This window comes from Apodemus sylvaticus, chromosome 8 (assembly GCF_947179515.1).
Source record: "Apodemus sylvaticus chromosome 8, mApoSyl1.1, whole genome shotgun sequence".
Lineage (NCBI taxonomy): Eukaryota > Metazoa > Chordata > Mammalia > Rodentia > Muridae > Apodemus > Apodemus sylvaticus.
This window is the reverse complement of record NC_067479.1, coordinates 62,447,499-62,468,130: the sequence shown is the minus strand read 5'-3', so window position 1 is coordinate 62,468,130 and position 20,632 is coordinate 62,447,499. Positions and strand designations below refer to the sequence as shown.

Below are 20,632 nucleotides of genomic sequence, written 5' to 3'. Positions count from 1 at the left end.
GCTAGCAACTACATTAGCTAACTGGCAGAACCACGTTACCAGCTGCAGTAGAGAGAAATGGCTTAGATGTCCTTAAGAGTTTGCATATAAAACAGGCATTAAGAGAACATGCTTTTCATATTCTGCTTATTCCTAAGAATGCAACAAGAGCTTTCTCTAACACTTAGCCATCTACCTCATAAGCTTCTAGGCTATTAAACAGTTAAAAATAATAAATATGGGGCTGGAGAGGAGGCTCAGCAGTTAAGAGCACTTGCTGTTCTTGCTGAGGTCCTGGGCTTGGTCCCAGCACTCACAGCAAACAGCTAACAACCACTGCAGTTCTGGAGGATCTGACACCTCTGACTTCCATGGGCGACATGCTTATGCATTTATACATACACATAATGAAAGTAAAATAACTTTTCAGAAAATAATAAATATGAACACTTTATGTTTAAATGAAAAAAGAATGTCAAAATACAATGTTAAATGGTTAAAAAAAGAAAAGAAAAAAGAAAAGAAAAAAAAGCTCACAGGTTTGAAACCTCATCCTCACCATATGATACTTGTTTACCTCAATGTGAAAGAGATACACTATTTGAATAGTTTTCTAAAAGTTTCTTTGCTCTTGGGCTGACAAGATGGCTCAGAGGGTAAAAATGCCCATTGCTAAGCTGATGCCCGGAGTTTGGTTCCACACGGAGGAGGGGAGAGTAAGTACTACACTGCACCAGCCTGTCTTGACCTCCACACTCAGGAGGAAGCAAATGAACAACCACCCTCAACACATAAAGAAACAAATGCCATTTAAAAGAATTATTTAAATTCTGAAAGCATTTTCTGTCAAAGCTAAGTCACAGCCATAGTCACGTATCATTACTAAAGTGGCTGACGGGCTAAGAGTTGAAAATTGCATACTTACACCACTGGAAAGGAGCTGAGCATACTTTACATGAGGCAGATCAATGGCCTTTCCAAAGATGGCCAGCCTTATTTACCATTCTGTAGAATAAAAACAGAAAATTGAGAAACAATTATATAACTCAACATTAAATAAAATGTTTAATTATGCAACTTCAGGGTATTAAAAGTTAACAGATGATCTTTCTGTTTTCAAAATTATTTTGTAATTCTGAAATGAAATTCTGAATTGGAGCAAAACTTAAACAAAACAAAAACACAGAAAAATGGCATTAATAGTTTTCTAAATGATTCCCTTGGGAAGGAGCAATAAAAAAAAAAAGTCACCCAATTTAACTTGTTATCGGGAACCACCCACAGAAGCAGATATAAACTTGCAATGCAATGCACACACTGCAATGGTATCTAACAAACTCCTAACTGGAGATTAAGCCTTGGCCCTTATGCATGCCAGGTCAGTGCTCCACTGAGCTCCACTCCCCAGCTCTCAGCTGTCTTGCTGCCTATGACACTTATGAAGACTCTTATTACAAAGCAAGCTAAGTGTAATGCTAATCTTGCTGCTAGGTGGACTCCGTTTCTATGAGTGTCAACTGTCATAATTATAAAAAGGGGATAAAGGGGAGGCTGGCATACCTACCTTCTGATTTATATTGTTTTATTAACTATTGAGAGACTTTTACCTTCTTCAGTTCTGACCATAGAAAGACAGACAGACAGACAGACACATACACACACACACACACACACACACACACACACACACCTATTCTGAGTCCAGGAATCAAAGGCCAAAGACTGAATTTATTAGCCATTTCAAACCTTAATCTGTAGATAGAGACAACTTTTTCCATAAATGACAGGCTGAATGCAGATTACAAATAGTCAGCCTCTAAACTTCACACATCTGCTGATAGACACTGTCCCATCACCATGGACACACAGAAATAAAGAAACTAATAAAAACAATACTAACAAAACAAAAAACTAAGCCAGAATGGTGGTACAGGCTTTTAATCCTAGAACTCCAGAAATAGAGACAGAAGATCACTGGAAATTCAAGGCCAGCCTGGTGGGCCACTGCGTGCCAGGTCAGTTTTGAACTACATAGAGAGATCCTGCCTCAGAAAAACAAGAACTAGGGTTGAGAAAGGAGTTCTGGGTAAGGTGCTTGCCACACACAATGACGAACAGAGTTTGATTCCCAGCACCCATGTTAAAAACAAAACAACAAAAATTAATAAATGAAAACAAAACAAAAATAATCAATATTAATTAATTAATTAATTAATTAAAACAGGATAGACATGAAGGTGCTCTGGGGAAGTAAAGATGGGAGTATCCCTGGGGCTTGCTGGCCAGCTAGGCTAGCTAATTAGTGAGCTCTAGATTCTTAAGAAAATATAGGGTGGGGAGGGGGCTGAGAGATGGCTCAGTGGCTAAGAGCACTGCTCTTCCAGAGGTCTTGAGTTCAATTCCCAGCAACCACATGGTGACTCACAACCATCTGCAATGGGATCCGATACTGCCTTCTGGTGTGTCTGAAGACATCTATAGTGTATTCATAAGAAAAGAAAAGGAAAGGAAAAAGGAAAGGAAAAAGGAAAGGAAAGGAAAAAGGAAAGGAAAGGAAAGGAAAAAGGAAAAAGGAAAAAGGAAAAAGGAAAAAGGAAAAAGGAAAAAGGAAAAAGGAAAAAGGGAAAGAAAGGAAAGGAAAGGAAAGGAAAGGAAAGGAAAGGAAAGGAAAGAAAGAAAGAAAGAAAGAAAGAAAGAAAGAAAGAAAGAAAGAAAGAAAGAAAGAAAGAAAGAAAGAAAGACACAGAAACAGAGAAAGAAAGAGAGAAAGAGAGAAAGAAGAGAGAGACAGATAAGAAAGAAAGAAAGAAAGAAAGAAAGAAAGAAAGAAAGAAAGAAAGAAAGAAAGAAAGAAAGAAAGAAAGAGCGAAAGAGAGAAAGAAAAAGAGAGAGAGGGAGGGAGGGAGAAAATACGGTAGAGAACAAATGAGGAAGGACATTTGATGTTCACCTCTGGCCTCCACACCTACTTACAGACATATAAGCAGGCACATACAAACATACAGATACAGACATGAAGGAAAAATATTAGGAAAATTTTCAAATATGTTGCAAACACAGAAAGTATCCAGAACTGACTGCTTGATGCCCGTAATACACAGCTTGAGCAGTTAACAAGTCTGATACCACCCACTCTCCCACCCTGTACCCAAAGTTACTTTCACATAGATCCCAAGCCTCATCATTTTCACAAATAACTCTTAGCAAGCTTCCATATCCGGTTTCCAAATCCAGAAGAGATTAAGCCATAAAAACTTTATGTAAAAAAGGTTCACTTATAGAATTAAAAACAACAAAGGCCAGTTACCTGAATTTAAAAAAAAAAAAACCAACTATTTATTTACAGACACACAGAACAAAGCTGATCCTCACAATCGCTGGTGTTTAAAAAGGCGGCAGACTGTGACATATGAGAACTTTCAGGTCATTTGGGGGAGCTGAGGATCGAACCTGGAGCTCTAACGTGCTGACCAACGTTCCCAGCCTGAAGCAATTTTTTGTTGAAGTCAAGACAATTAAAAGCTTATGCTTTAGGACATTAATCAGAGGTGTTTCACTCATGTCAAACATTTTTCCTTTGAACAGTTCCAGATAAATATTGCCTTCTATATTTTGCATCTGTCTGAGAGGCAGATGGTAAGTGTGGGGTGAAGAGCGGATGGTGACATGTGAGAAGGCAGATTCACAGATATAGAAATTTTAAAAAGCATCATGGTTAGAATATTAGACCTTAGGGGGCTGGGGATTTTGCTCAGTGGCAGACTGATTGCCTAGTAAGTTCAAAGCCTTTGGTTTGGACCTCAGTTCTGGGGGAGAAGAAAAAGTAGACTATTAGGCCTACTAATCCTAAGACTAGGATACTAGACTATCCCAAGTGAGTGGCTCATGCCAGCCATCCTAGCACTTGGGAAAACCAGCTTGGGCCACAAAGTGAGTTCCAGATTAGTCTGGGGTACACAGGGAGACTGTGTGCCCTCCAACTACTACCACCAAAAATATATATCAAATACTAATACTAATTTCCCAAATAATTTCTCTGGGTAGTTTGAGACTATAAACTTAATGACTATTCTCTCAGCCAGACTCCCTGTCTAAAGGCTTTATGTGAACCATTTATTGAAGTTCACAATCACCTGAGAAACATTAAGACACTAGCTGCCCAAGGTCAATCAGTTTTTCTTGCAGAATTATAGGCTTCATCTTCAAACTGTAGGGTTAATGATACCATTACTATTTCTGTATTGTTTCTCTGGAGCGAGTGTTTCACTGTGATAGGTGCTATGAGATGCACTGAACTTGTCAGCATTAATGATTAAACAGGCATGTCACAAACCATGGGGAATTTTATTCTGGAAAAATTATTACACACACTACCTGTCAAAATCTTCCAGCCTTTCTGATACTCCTGCTACTTCCACACTTCCTGTGCTGGGAGAACTTCATGGAGATTGTGAAGCTGCTTCTTGTCACTTCAACCCACTCACCTAGATTGACAGACATGGACTCTCCTTTCTTTCATATGCAACTTTTAAAAATATCACCATAGCATTTGCAGATAGCTTCCAGGCCAGGCATTCCAATGGCTTTCTCAGTCAGCCTTGCAGGGCCTTCTTTCAGTGTGGTGATAGGTCTTCCCTAAGGAACACAGCTCCCCTGACTCAACACAAGACTGTTGAGTAATTAAAGAGAACTAGGTTCCCTGGTCCTAGAAAAATTACATGAGATACTCTTCCCCATAGAGTCTTTTTGTGTATTTTTCAGATAATGTATAGTTCGTTTGCACAATCGCTGAGCAAACACCCATGGTACAATTACACTTCTCAGTTTTCTTTTCTAAGTCCCTAGGCAATGTAAATTTTGCTAGCTAATCCCCAGGTGTATTAATACACACCAAGAGAAGAGTCCCAGAAGTGCCATATGTCTGCCACAGGCTCTGTGACAATATAATAGTACAGAGATTACCGGTCTTATTAATTGTACATGCCAGGCTAGAACCATTGTGTGTCAGAAACACATGGACATCTTTTACAGGAGAAAATCCAAGTTAACTAGGACCTACTGAGCTCAAAGTTGAAGAGATAGAAGGGAGGCCAAGATGATTTTTTTGAACAGCCTCCAAGGTAATCTTACTTGGAAACTACTGGCTTAAAGGACAATAAAAAGTATATAGTAACATAATGTCATGTATCTTGGGTGAAATATAATGTTGCCTGGGTATATAGGTAAGTTGAGCATAGTATTATCAAAAGTACCTTTTATGGGTCTGAGGATGTAGCTCAGTTATAGTGTGCTTGTCTAGCATGCTCAATGCCCTGGGTTCAAATATGAGCACTACAAATGCATATACCTGGAGTTTATAAATACATAGGTATATTTATCTATGCCATAATATCAATATTTTCAAAATGAACACTTAACAAGATGAAGTTACCCATCATTAAAAGTAAATTAGATAGCAAGCACCTAAGACATATATATTCACTTCAAAGGAATTCATATCAGATATTGGACCAGGTGCCTTAAATGTTCCCAAACTAGTCTCTAGCCTTTACTTATCACACAGTGAATACCTGGCCTAGACCTTGGCTCCCCGGCCCTTCTGAAATACAATGCCTCCCTCCCAGGCAGGGGTAACTCTTTTATTTATAAGACAGCCAATGCCCATTACAGTATTCTTTGATCTTGTTACAGGAACCTGTACAGGTAACTGTATTCCTTATTGAAGCAGGAGCTTAACAACAAGGCCTGATTCCTATCCACTAGACCAATCTCATTCCCTAAGAGTGTGCTGACTTGATGAGTAGTAAACAAAGCTTTGTTTAGTGCAGAAATTAAGGAAAATGCCTATTTTTAAGTCTCATTCCATAAGATAATCCTAAACTTCTAATTTGGAAAGCACAAAGAGTCTATAATACTTTAGACTTAAAATATGCAACTGACCATTTTTTCAGACAATTAATAAGCATGTATTGCTTACACATTATAGAGATAAATGAGCTTTGCTCTTAAAAGATGAATAGTATGTGTTCTCAGAACCAACAATTTATATCTACATCTACACTACATTTAGAGTCAAACTGTGTTAAGATTAGAGGGCCCCTGCGTAGCTAGAACACTAAATCAGAATTTGGAAATGTAAGAGCTCCACGCTGTTTAACCCATAACAGTCCCTGAGGTTCCCTACAGCAGGAGAACTAAAAACCATGAGAGTCAAGCCCCTCCCATTGTGACCAGTAACTTTACAAGTCCCTGACTTTTTATTTATTTACTTTTAAAGATGCCTTTGTTTGTTGATTATGTGTACGGTGTTCTCCCTGAATGTATGCCTGCACACCAGAAGAGGGTACCAGGTTTCATTAGAGATGGCTATAAGACACCATGTGATTGCTGCTGGGAATTGAATCCAGAACCTCTTGAAGAGTAGCCATCTCTCTAACCCCAAGTTACTAATCTTTTTTGTTTTTTTTGTTTTTTTTTGTTTTATTTATTTATTTATTTTGGTTTTTTGAGACAGGGTTTCTCTGTGTAGCCCTGGCTGTTCTGGAACTCACTCTGTAGACCAGGCTGGCCTCAAACTCAGAAATCCGCCTGCCTCAGCCTCCCAATTGCTGGAATTAAAGGCGTGCGCCACCACCGCCTGGCCTTTCTTCACATCTTAACTCATCCTTTTCTTTACTGATAAATAGCCCCAAACTCTACCTTCCCAGGAGATTGAGACGTGGGTTTCCCACCTCCATACTTGGCTACCTAGTAAAGAACATTTTTAAAAGTCTTTGTTACACACTGATTTATTTACTCTTATTTGTTTATGGTGGCTGTGCAGAAAATATACTATGTCATGATACACATGTGAAGGGCAGAGGATAACTTTTGGAAGACACTTCTATTCTTCAACCATATGGGTCTTAGGGACTATACTCCAGTCATAATACTTGGTGATAGGTGCCTTTACTGAGACATGTGGCCACAAAGGCTTTTTTTTTTTAAAAAAAAAAAAAAACAAAACAAAACTCAGTTCAGTGACATGTATTATGTGGTGAGCAAAACTAGTCTGTCTGGTCATTAACACTAGTAGTCAGAAACCTAATTCCGAGGTTAATACTTACAATGACCTATATAATACATAAAAGGAAAAACAAAAAACAAAAACCTGACTGAAGACTAAACTAAGGAAGGGAGCAACCATGTAGATGAGGGGTAGAGAGCATCAAGATCTTGAATCCAGAGACAGCCTATCAGGTTCAGGGTTGGCAAATACAAGGATGTGTGTGAACAATTAGAACACAGCAAGAGCCCCTCCTGGCAGCCTAAGATCCAAAAGAGCCTATAGTTTCTAAAATACTTCCTTAGCTAAAAGGGAACTAATCACTTTCGAGGGTAACTCAGTAGGAACCATGGTATATATTGCTAAGGGCAGAATTTCTATTATCAACAGGTTAGCAGAGAATTTTCTTCTGTATATACCTAGCACCTTAGAGAACACCACCAGTCATCCTTAGATTAGCTTTAAAGCACAGCTGTCAATTTACTAGGTGAGTATCGAAGGCAGAGGACTAGGGAATTCATCGCTCCACCCACTACAAGAGAAGGATGTGTTGGCCAGGTAAGATAGCACATATTTGTAATTGCAATATTCAGAAGGCTGAGGCAAGAGGATTATGACCAGCCTAGGCTATACAGTAGACCCTGTTTAAAAATAGAAAAGAGACAGGGAAAGAAAAAGCTTTAGGAATAGATAACTTGAAATAAAGAAATCAGAAGAGACACCTCACGATAGCTACAAGACAAAATTAGGAGTGTTCCAGTGTGCAGCTTTTTCCCATTCATGCGACACTGCAAGTAGACCACGGAATGCTGACTACCTCCTAACAGTCAGTGTACAGCTTCCTGGTTTATGCAGCTGAGATGAGGAGTGTCTTAGTTACTTCTATTGTTGTGAACAAACACCATGGCCAAGACTACTTGTAAAAAAAAGCATTTAATTTGTGATTCACCATTCCGGAGGTTAGTAGAGTCCATGACCACCAGCATGGCAGCCGATGGGCAGGCAGAGTACTGGAGCAGTAGCTGAGAGCTTACATGCTGACATAAAATGGCTAGGCAGAGAGAGAGGCTAATTGGGCCTGACATGGGCTTTTGAATTCTTAGACAAATGGATGGAGCTGGAGAACATCATCCTAAGTGAGGTAACCCAGTCTCAAAAGAACACTCATGGTATGCACTCACTGATAAGCGGATATTAGCCTAGAAGTTTGGAATACCAAGACACAAACCACATATCAAATTCCAAGAAGAAGGAAGGAGTGGCCCCTGGTTCTGGAAAGGCTCAGTGCAGCAGTGTAGGAGAATACCAGAACATGGAAGTGGGAAGGGGTGGATGGGGGAACAGGGGAAAGGAAGAGGGCTTATGGGACTTTCGTGGAGGGGGGATCCAGGAAAGGGAAAATCATTTAAAATGTAAATAAAGAATATATCAAATAAAAAAAAAAAAAAAGAAAGAAACCTCAAAGTGACACACCTCCTCCAACAAGGCCACGCCTCCTGATCCTTCCCAAAAAGTTCTACTAACTGGAGACCAAGCATGAGGAGTAGATCACATACATAGGCGATTTCATGTGAGCCTTCTCCATTCTAACTGGTCAAATAAAGGCTAGAGCCTGTGATTGGTCAGTGGGAGAAAAAGGTAGGGCTGGAGGTCTTAGAGAGTAGAGGACAAATGACAGAGGAAGAGTTATGGAAGGAAGATAGAGCACAATTACATGGCCGGGAGAAGGTGCAAGCAGCAAAGGATCTCACAGCTGGGGAACAGACTGGTGTAGTGGTAGATTTGCCCAATCTAGGCGTACAGCATATAAATATTATAACTGAGTTGTGTGTGTTTTTACATGGGCTCATTGGGGTTGGAGATTTACTACAGCACAGAATGGTAAGATTACATTGGCTTTATGTGCTATTAGTTTTCATGGATTCAAAACCCCTTACTCTGAATTATTTATTTCCTTCAGTTATCTATTGATAAGTTCAAGAATTCTTGAATTTTATGCTACTTATAAGCTAACACCATATAGATATAATCTTTATTTGTTGTATGTAACTAGATATAATACAGGCTTCCCCCCAAAAAATCTTTATGCTATGAAATATAGATGTAAAGAATTATTTGGGGATTCATTTTTATTGTTTATATTTATGTGTATGAGTGTGTCTGTGACTGAGTACCTGAAAAGGCCAAAAGAAGGCTTTGGATTCTGTGGTTCTGGTGTTTAAGAAGGCTGTGAGCCACACGATGTGGGTACTAAGAACCAAACACTGGACCTCTTGACTGAGCACCCAGACTGAGTGCTCCTAACCACTGGGTCATCTCTGTAAAGAAGAATTCTTTAATCTTTGGAATAATTTCCAGATTCAGATCAACATTATTTTCTTTTATATTACTTCTAACCAGTATAATAAATATGTACCCCCAATCTTTATTACTTATTTATGTTCAGCTATAAATAAAAATGTAAAAATACCTATTTACACAATGTTTAAGAATATCTACTAGGGCTGTACAACACTGGACCTGTCAACAGCCAATTATGGATCAGGAGTTCACAGGGCCCTACCTATCCCTACCTATCCTGCTAAACTGAGCATTGATGGATTCTGAGGGAGGACCTGTCGTCACTGTCTTAAGCTGTAGACCCAAAGGTGAACCTACCAGGCTCCACTAGATAGTTCTACTCTATGTATACACAGATGTCCTAGTTAAAGTCAGTGGTCACAAAAGACATGAACTTGTAAGGAAAATAAGGGGGAGAGAAAAGAGTGAGCAGAACACATTATCCACATGTATAATCACCACAGAAGAGATTTTAAAATAACTAAAGAGAAAACATGCAAACAAAATATCTCCCACAAGGCAATCATGGTGGCTCACATATGTATCTCTGTACTCAGGAGGCTGAGGTAAGAGGATACCATGAATTCTTGGCTACCTAGAGCTACAGAATGAGCCCCTGCCTCCAAAGATTATCTTCTGTGGATGTGATAATGTTATAAACTTTAAAATAAGTGAATTTTCCTTATTTATATCGTATTAAATTTATTTCATAAAACAGGGTGGAATACCCTCCATGAAGGACCAAGAGAATGCTGTACTCTTAACACTACTCACACACATGTGAACTGCTGGGAGACTCCCAAACACTGCTTCCAAAGAAATAATGACAGGTCATTATTTTAAAATGAAATTCACAGCTAGAAAAGCTTACTCTTTATACAGAGAACTAGCACAAACTGCTCATATGTGTGAAGCCAAATATTGCCAATTATTCTCCATTGCAGGTTCCTTTAACTGTCATCCCCTCCAATGCTACTACTACATTTAAGACACTTTTTTCTCCCCAGGTAACTCTCTCTTTTGTCTTATTCTTGTATATAGCTACAACCTCTACAAAACACATATCTGAGTGCCAACACGGGGTCAAAAAAGTTCTGCACCCACAAAAGGTAGCCCCCTTCAAACTAAATTGTCTCAAATATTTTTGTGTGCACACATGTCTGTATAGATGCCAATGAGGCCAGATACTGGCTCTGGGTGTCTTCCTCAATCCCTCTGGGCCTTATCATTTTTTGAGGCAGTCTCTCAGTGAATCTTGATCTCATTGATTCAGTCAGTCCGCAAACCCTAGGGATAGTCTGTCTCCATCCTCCCAATGCTGGAATTAGATGTGCACCACCATTCCTGGATTTTCAATGTGCATGCGGGGAACTGAATTCAGATCCTCAGGTTTACTTGATAAGCACTTTACCAACTGAGCCGGCTCCCTGGGCTCCTAAATTGTCAATTTTGTTCTTTGAGGGTATAGCTGAGTCAATCCTGTGGTTGTACACTGGTTTGTTTGGGCTTTTTTGGTTGTTTTTTTTGGGGGGGGAGGGGCGGCGGGTTGAGACAGGATTTCTCTGTGTAGCTCTGGCTGTCCTGGAACTCACTCTGTAGAACAGGCTAGTCTTGAACTTTGCCTCTCAAGCGCTGGAATTAAGGCACACACCATCACTGCTGCACACTGTTTAACCTACATGGTAACTGCAATTTTGAGACTATACCTATATATCAGTGTTTTTAATAGAAAAGAGACCTACATTCATCAAGATACTTTGTCATTTCTCATGCATTCAAGGCATGCTTTCTCTGTGTCACTACAGGCAGGTAACGGCAGTCACTCAATTCTACAGACACTAAGTACCTGCCATTGCTGACCAGTGAGCTTAACTCACACTGTGATTTGTCTCATGGCAGAAAATTATTCATATTGTCCTGTCTCAAGAAAATTGGCACCATGATTTACAGCATGCTAAACATACTGATTTTTCATGTTAATTATTTTAGTTAAAAGCACTCGGAAGGCGGCACTCCAAGAAGGGCACTTTCATGAGAACAGCAGATAGAACTCCCAAGAGAAAGGTACCCCCTCCCCCATGCCGGAGGGAGGAAGGAAGACATTCTTATCGGGAGTCCAGGATGGAAGAAATCTACACAAACAAACCCTGTTCAACTAACCTTATCTGCTTAGTCACTCTTCCAAGATTAGCTACCCGGATTGAAAGCCTTTTATTTGTCTAAGACAGCTTTTGGCCCTAACTGCTTCTTGGGGGCCCTCATTTTTCTCAGGAGGGATTCTATGGGGGGAAATCATCAAACAAACTGTGTGTGCTTTTCTCTCAGTTACATGTTAGTTTAGTTCTAAGGCTTGAAGAGGATGGAGGAGATATTTCTCTCCCCTACATCATGAGAGAAAACCATCTCCTTTTTTCTCTTATCCCTGGCTTATTTTCTGTAGCACAGGCATTACTAGAGCAGTCATCAAATACAATCAGATGCTGACAAAGCTAGTTCACCAAAAAGACAAGTCCAGAGTACACACCAAGGACTAAGAACACACAACGGCAACAACAAACAACCCCTGCAGCTATTAGGTAAAAAAGGGTGGTGGCACTCAAGAGATAATGCCTGTAACTTTCTGCCTAGCAATTCCAGTTATGGAGAGTAACTCAAGAATACAGTCACACAGGGCAAGGTGACTTCAACTCAAGGTTATTCTTTGCAGCACCAAAGATCAGAAATAATCTACATTGCCACCATAAGATGACTATTAGTTATGGTATAACCACACGATACAGCCATAAAAACTAAGGAAATTCCTTACATGTTATTATGAAATACAGTTCAATTGAAAAGAACAGGAAAGGACAAAGTGTTTTTTTGTCAGCTGTAGAGGAGGAAGAGATAAGAAAAACTGTCTATACATAGCCTGTTTCTATACACATATCGAATATTTCTGAAAAAGTACAGAAGAAACCAATAATCCTTGTGGAGGAGAACTGAAGGCTTCAAAAGTCTACATTTTTCTACCTTATATATTTTACAGTTGAAGATGAATATAAAAAGCTGGCAGAGCTCATTCCAAGTAAAAGAAAGAATTCCCCACTACAGACAAGAGATAGCACTCAAAGGTAAAGTGCTTAGCTAGTATTCACCAGGTCCTGGATTCAAGCCTCAGTACTCCACATCTACAGCATTTTGCCTTGGAGTTCAAAGTGCTGGTTAAACAGGAACCCAGGGGTGGAGTGGGGATCAGGAAACAAGACAATGAAAGAAATGGCATCCTTTGCCATCTGGCTCTTTGAACTGGTTGTGAGCGCTGAAGAAGTAAAAGGGTAGATCCAAAAGATAAAGGATCTTTTCAAGATATGGGCAGACTGAAACTGAGCAGGAAGAAGGGCTTTCTAAGTCCACCCTGGTGCTACAGGCCGATGCTCTGAACATACATTCCCAGCACGGCATGGCTGTCCCTCATGGGGGACCCCAATGCAGGGACAGTGAGGAGGTACCACACAGGAGCCAAATAAAGAAGGCTGTGAGCAAAAACTCTTCACTTCATGGCTGTGTGGCAGCGCACGCCTTTAATTCCAGCATCTGGGAGGCAGAGGCAGGTGGAAGTCTGAGTTCAAGGCCAGTCTGATCTATAGAGCAAGTTCCAGAATAGCCAGGCTACATAGGGAAACCCTGTCTCAAAACCACAAAAAACCAACAACAGCAAAAAAACTCTTTACTCCTGTCCTCAAGTTCACATACTGTCCCACTCAGGGGTCCTCAAAATCCTTATCAGGACAAAAGCTTGGTTGTTGTGCAAGCAGGAAGTAGCTGCTACATTCCATCTCTCTCCAGGCCTGAAGCCCAGACACTGCAAACCTCTAAACATGTGACAGAGGAGTAAAGAAACAGGCACCAGCACTCCAGAAAGAAAGCCAAAAGGAATGTCAGGGTGTTTTAAAATGTAGCCTACTGCTCACCACATGGGAAGTGGGCAGAACCTTGAGGACAAGCGAAGAGGTCACTCAAGCTCTGCTGGGATCCATACTCACTCCACAGAACAATCCTTCAACCACTTTAAAACACTGCTTTTCTAGCCATCGAGCAACGATGTGTTCTTGATTCTATGCCCATGTGTACCCCTGCACCCCAGATTGCTCACATTAAAAAGAAGGACAATTAGAAGAATGAGAAAAGAGAGCTGGGAACACACAGGAGGACATAGGCAAATCTTTGTAACATATTGGCAGAAAATTACAGAATACTCAAATACTGCATTGCTTTCATTTTTAAAAGTTAAAGACATCTTGCCTTGTTCTAAAAATATAGCAAAGTATTTATCTTAATTCAACGTACTGTTTTCCTTTTTAAATTTTATCCAGAATTAAAATAATATATACAATCCAAGTATGCCTTATAGCACAAAAATAATAGTTCTAAATATACAGATGAGCCATTTTAAGAGATGGAGTTTGTACTAAAACCATAATACTTGCTAAACCATAAAAGAAAAGAAAAGAAAAAAAAAAAGAAAAGAAAAGAAAGAAACCAAAGGCCATCTTCAGGTAATATGGATTCATGAGTGAAGATGAATGATATTGCCAGGAAGAGGTGTGTTTCTAAGATTAGCAGGGAGTCCAGGATAGCTAAAACTATTCTCAGCAACAAAAGAAAATCTGGGGGAATCAGTATCCCTGACCTCAAGCAATACTACAGAGCAATAGTGTTAAAAACTGCATGGTATTGGTACAGTGACAGGCAGGAGGATCAATGGAACAGGATTGAAGATCCAGAAATGAACCCACACACCTATGGCCACTTGATCCTCGACAAAGAGGCTGAAAACATCCACTGGAAAAAAGATAGCCTTTTCAACAAATGGTGCTGGTTCAACTGGAGGTCAGCATGCAGAAGAATGCGAATTGATTCATCCTTGTCTCCTTGTACTAAGCTCAAATCCAAATGGATCAAGGACCTCCACATAAAGCCAGACACTCTGAAGCTAATAGAAAAGAAACTGGGGAAGACCCTTGAGGACATCGGTACAGGGAGAAAGTTTCTGAACAGAACACCAATAGCGTATGCTCTAAGAGAAAGAATTGACAAATGGGACCTCATAAGGTTACAGAGTTTCTGTAAGGCAAAGGACACCATCAAGAGGACAGATCGGCAACCAACAAATTGGGAAAAGATCTTCACCAATCCTACATCAGATAGAGGGCTAATATCCAATATATATAAAGAACTCAAGAAGTTAGACTCCAGAAAACCGAACAACCCTATTAAAAAATGGGGTACAGAGTTAAACAAAGAATTCTCACCTGAAGAACTTCGGATGGCGGAGAAGCATCTTAAAAAATGCTCAACTTCATTAGTCATTAGGGAAATGCAAATCAAAACAACCCTAAGATTTCATCTTACACCAGTCAAAATGGCTAAGATTAAAAATTCAGGAGACAGCAGGTGTTGGAGAGGGTGTGGAGAAAGAGGAACACTCCTCCACTGCTGGTGGGGTTGCAAATTGGTACAACCACTCTGGAAATCAGTCTGGCGGTTCCTCCGAAAACTGGGCACCTCACTTCCAGAAGATCCTGCTATACCACTCCTGGGCATATACCCAGAGGATTCCCCACCATGTAATAAGGATACATGCTCTACTATGTTCATAGCAGCCCTATTTATAATTGCCAGATGCTGGAAAGAACCCAGGTATCCCTCAACAGAAGAGTGGATGCAAAAAATGTGGTATATCTACACAATGGAGTACTATTCAGCCATTAGAAACAATGAATTCATGAAATTCTTAGGCAAATGGATGGAGCTAGAGAACATCATACTAAGTGAGGTAACCCAGACTCAAAAGGTGAATCATGGTATGCACTCACTAATAAGTGGTTATTAACCTAGAAAACTGGAATACCCAAAACATAATCCACACATCAAATGAGATACAAGAAGAAAGGAGGAGTGGTCCCTGGTTCTGGAAAGACTCAGTGAAACAGTATTCGGCAAAACCAGAACGGGGAACTGGGAAGGGGTGGGAGGGAGGACAGGGGAAGAGAAGGGGGCTTACGGGACTTTCGGGGAGTGGGGGGGGGCTAGAAAAGGGGGAATCACTTGAAATGTAAATAAATTATATCGAATAAAAAAAATTAAAGAAAAAGATAAAAAAAAAGATTAGCAGGGAGTCACTTCAGAGGCTCTGGAGATGAAACTCCATGTTGATATGAATCTGTGGCTTAACAGAATGAAACTAGTATAACTCATTAACTATACTCTGTTTTCTTCTACCTATCTCAGGAGCTATGTAGCATAATTTTATGTTTGCTACTCACCTCTACATTTTTCATACACCTTCATGTATTCATTTGATATTCAAATGCCCCACAATATAAGGTCAAATTTTACAAACACTTAAACACAGGAAAATTTTAATTTTAAACAAAGCAAAATAATATGTCACCAGAGACATTTTATCCTACTTATACTTTTCCAAACAGCAGCTTCTGTTTTCACTGAAGACACCTCTCCTGCCCATTTACCATCATTTCACTAAAGCCAAGGCAGTTGTCTTCTGTCTCAAGTTATTAGCAGAGTTCATACTCCATCAATTTCACATTCCAGACAACAGACTTTGCTATCTATTCCTCACTGCAGTGGTTGGGAAATGAAGGTTGGAAAGTGTTGAAATGTGACTATGTACAAATCAACCTGCCACATCTGGCTTTCTCTGCAAAACAGAAAACGATGCCTATACTTCTAACCTAATAGGACAAGCACAGATCTAACTAAACAATGCTTTATAAGCTACCAGAATTCTGTAACATTACGACAGTGTGGGAATGATATTCTAGAAACAAATGCAGTGTAGAAAGGCTACAGTAAGACAAAGTACTTACAGCAAGGGGTAGCATTTCATTCTCTTTTCTTTTCTTTACAGTAGCTTCTTTGTGAAAATTCAATCCATTAATAAAACCTAGGCCAAAGGTCACCAGTTTGGTGAATTCTTCCTTTATTCCCCAAAAGTGATAAACTTCCCTGCGTGAGATAACCTGATGACTTGTGAATGAAGTTAGCAGATCTCTTAGTTTTGGGAACTGTCTGGGTGAACTAGGAAGCAACTGGTAAAATAAAGTAGGAGTCACTCAGATATGAACACATCTACATGACACAGGGAACTCATTAAGACAAAGGCCCATTCCTCAGCCTTGGTGGTCAGAACCCAGTAAATTGTGATCTCTATGGCAACTCCCACTCTCTTTCAGTTCTCTTAGAGTTTGCGTGTCCTCTCCTGCAGTGGTGGCTCTTTTGCACAAGATATCCCACTGTCTGGGCTTGATCTTTTCTTTATGTGATACCTAGCTTTTAGACCTGGACTTTATCATTTCCCAAGGGACCCCCTTCCTGCCAATCTGAGAAGGTTAACTTTCCACAGTCTAAGTTGCCGTAGCACCTGCAGTACCCTCATTATGGTGCATTGGAGTACGGCTTTGCATCTGTATGACTATTCAAGTAATAATCCTCACTATATTGGAAGCTTCAGGAAGGTAGAAACCACGTATGTCTCTGTTCTCTATTATGTTCCTTTTACCTGAGATAGTTCCCCGAACACGGCATGGCTGTTGCTTCATAAATAGTAAGGAGACAAATAATGATCTAAAATATTTCAACAAGCATTGAACCAGGAGTTCCAAATCATTGAAGTCTATCTCTGCCTTATTATTTTGCTTTTAATTTTCCTGCTTAAGTGTCTATAAAACCTGCCTTACCTACATTGTGGGGCATTTGAATGTCAGATGAATACACGAGGGTGTATGAAAAATGTACAGATAAATGTCAAACATAAAACCACTACATAACAAGTGAGATGGGTGAAAGGAAAAAAGATATAATAAATGAGTTGTGCTGGTGTTACTTCTGTTAAGCCACAGTTTTATATCGATGTGAGGCTTTGTCCCCAGAGCTGTTGTTTATAGCTTTGTGGCTCACTGACCTAACACACAAAAAGATCCTTGGGCTGGAGAGACAGTGCAATAAGAAAGAGCACTTGTTATTTCAGAGGACCTGGGTTGAGTTCCCAGCACTCACATGGTAGCTCATACCATTACTGTGACTTCAGTTCCAGGTTATAAAATTTCCTCTTCTGACCTCCAAAGGCACCAGGCATGCATGTGTACATACATGCATATAGGCAAACACTCACATAAACTGAAATAAATATATACTGTAGAAAGTTTAAATATTCGGTGCATGGCTAAGTCTCTGGTTATCTAAATATTGAAAATATTCATTTTTCTCTGTGCCACAGAGGAGTGGGTCTATGAAGCCACAGGGTTTTCTCACTTGACATAAAATTATTCTCTTTATAGCTCAAAATACCTAAGAATTTCTTGAGAACCATATAATTATTTTTCTTTTCTCACAAAGGATACTTAAACTTTATAAATTGTGGAATATTATCAAAACTCAAAAAGTAGAGGAAGTTTTCAGGCAAAAAAATTCACTAAGGATTGATTAGTTTGTTGTTTTGGTTCAGTTACATAACATATAATAATATATCCTTAAAATGTCATAATATTAACCCGTACAGTTACAAATGATTACCACTATCTGCACTTCAACTTTCAATTGTTCATAAAAGTAGCACTGGTACAGGGACTAGCTAGGCATAAACTACAGAGTGCATGCAATGATAGAGAGTGTGATTGGATTTTCCTTAGAGAGAGCCTGACAATAATTTGGCTACACCTACTTCTGATTTCCAGAGTCATTAAGAATCAGAAGGTTAAATTTGAATTTATATATCTATTAAAAGAGTAAAAAATAAGCCAGGCGTGGTAGCGCACGCCTTTAATCCCAGCACTCGGGAGGCAGAGGCAGGTGGATTTCTGAGTTTGAGGCCAGCCTGGTCTACAGAGTGAGTTCCAGGACAGCCAGGGCTACACAGGGAAACCCTGTCTCGAAAAAACAAAAACAAAAACAAAACAAAACAAAACAAACAAAAAAAAAGAATAAAAAATATTTTAGACTCTCCTTAAGATATAGTTTGTTTTCTGAAAATGAGCAACTATGAAGGAACAACCACATACAAATGACAGTAATTAATGAGAATACACTAACAGCAATAACACTGTATCCACTATTAGTAACTGTTTCTTCACTTAACTATCATAGTAACCCTACTGGGCAATGTTAAGTGTTTTCATCTCACAAGAGAAGAAAACTGAGGCTCAAAGAACATTAAAAACAAACTAGAAACCCCTCAGTAATTTAACAGTATCTTTCACAAGTGTCTTCTAACAGGAGTTAGAACTGCATACAAGAGGCTCTTGAGTTAAGCTCTCAGCGCTGGCTATTCTACACTCTACTGGAGACAGATCCCAAAATTAGGCTACAAATCATACCTATCTCAACACACACATCCATTTGTAATATGACCCTATTGTTATTCAATCATGCTTTTAGAAGAAAGGGTTTTGATTAAATAAAACTTATCAATTCTTTCCTTTCAGCTTTTTGGCTTCATGGTGAATTCTCCCAAGCATTTAAGTTAGAAATAATGCCAATTCATATAAGCTATTTCAGAAAACAGAAGGTAAGCAAGCATTTTTCAACTCAACAGACAGGGCTAGTATCACTGTAACACCAAGTCAAATACATTAAGGGCAAAGCAATCCATGTGCTATTATTATCCCTTGGGAACATGTGCAGGGAACCTTAATAAAATACTAGGAAATGAAAAAAAATAACAATCTAAGTCCAGTAAAACAAAAGGTTTCTGCAATCCTGACTAACAATATTACAGTATAAGATGGCTTAATGCTCCAAACCCCTTAAAGTGCTTTACCATATTAACAGGCTGTCTATGACCATTTCAATAAATCCAAAAAATACTTCAATCTATGATTTAAAAACAATAACAAAACCCAGCCAAATATACATGAAAAACAACTTCTTCAAAATAAAGTATTTACCAAACACCTAATATTTGAGTAGGATTAGACAGAAGACTGAACGCTCTCTCATGTGGATCTCTCCAACTGCAGCAAGTGCTACAACTCCTGGGTGGAGCATGGAGGAGGAAAAGTAAAAGACCTAGGAAACAGAGCTGGCTTACAGCAGTTCTCAAGGGCAGCCACAGAGCTTTTCATCTAACGTCCCACAGTGGCTCCCGCTGCACATGGAATAAAAGGTAATCCCTTACTAAGGTATAGTCACACTTTCTTACAAGATTTGGCTTCTGTTCTTCACTCACCATGATCTAGGCTCAGGCAACTTATTTCTCAAGGTCATTACTGCTTTTTTGAGACACAGTGCACAGTCTGCCTAAAATGTGCTTTTCACAGCTGGTTCATTCTTGTTACTCAAGTGTTAAGTGGAACACCATTTGAAATGGCCTATTAAATAACCTTTATACCTTATTCTACTTATTACTGCTATCAAATTATAGTTTCTTAGACTGAAGAGTTGGCTCAGAACTTGGGCACTAGTACTACTCTCATAGGAGACCTGAGTTCAAGTCCCAGCACCCATATCAGGCGGCTCACAAGGACTTGTAACTCCAGCTCCAGAAACTCTGATACCGCTAGCTTCTGTGGTCAACCATATTCCCAGCACAACCATATTCCCGGCACTCATGTGCACAATTCCCCCTGCCCCCCCCTTGCCCTCCCTGTGCCCCCCCACACTAAATAATTTAAAAATCATAAAAATAAATACAATTTAAAAATATAGCTTCTTACTTCCTAGAGCATTTTAGCTATGCAGCAGAATCATTGTCACATTTGCTCAAACACTCCTCCAAGCATTCCAGTACTTTAAGGTAGTCATTCACATGAGCACAGAGGAAGAGTCTATAAACGTGGGGAGACAGAGAGGCAGGCCCATAGTTCTGGATAGGCAGGAAGAAAGGGAATGTGAGGCAGATTCTCAGATGCAGCTTAACATCTTCCAACACTAACCTTTCAGCCATCAACCCCAAACTGCTTGGTTACAAATGCCCCAGAAGAGCAGCTGGAACTTGTAGTGAGACTCTAAACCATCTACAAACCTAAAGGATAAATTGATGACAGTAAGTATTAATACAATTAGCTATTCCTTCCTGGCCTAAAGCTAACAAAAGCTAAAAAGATTCACTTACAGTAATAAATACAGTTTGCTCACTCCTCAAGCACCTGTTCAGAGTTCTGGCTCCCACAGAGCAGTCTTTGAGTACAAAGCTAACCCAACAGCAATAAAAGTAATAAGGATTTCTTCTTAGGCTGTGCATTCTAACACCTAAAGTTTATGTCATAC

General features: G+C 39.6%; 1 protein-coding gene across 15 annotated transcripts in view; it reads right to left on the bottom strand.

Annotated features, from left to right (window-relative positions):
- The window catches only part of Hmbox1 (homeobox containing 1), a 133,465-nt gene that overhangs the window by 89,121 nt on the left and 23,712 nt on the right, over positions 1 to 20,632 (bottom strand). For 14 of the 15 annotated variants that reach the window (XM_052191197.1, XM_052191195.1, XM_052191198.1 and 11 more), the window contains one exon: positions 905 to 984. In XM_052191197.1, coding sequence (XP_052047157.1) covers positions 905 to 927 — 23 coding nt within the window. In that variant the 5' untranslated portion in view covers positions 928 to 984. Of the gene's footprint in view, positions 1 to 904; positions 985 to 20,298; positions 20,319 to 20,632 lie in introns of those variants that run through there. The other variant, XM_052191187.1, reaches the window with a different exon arrangement.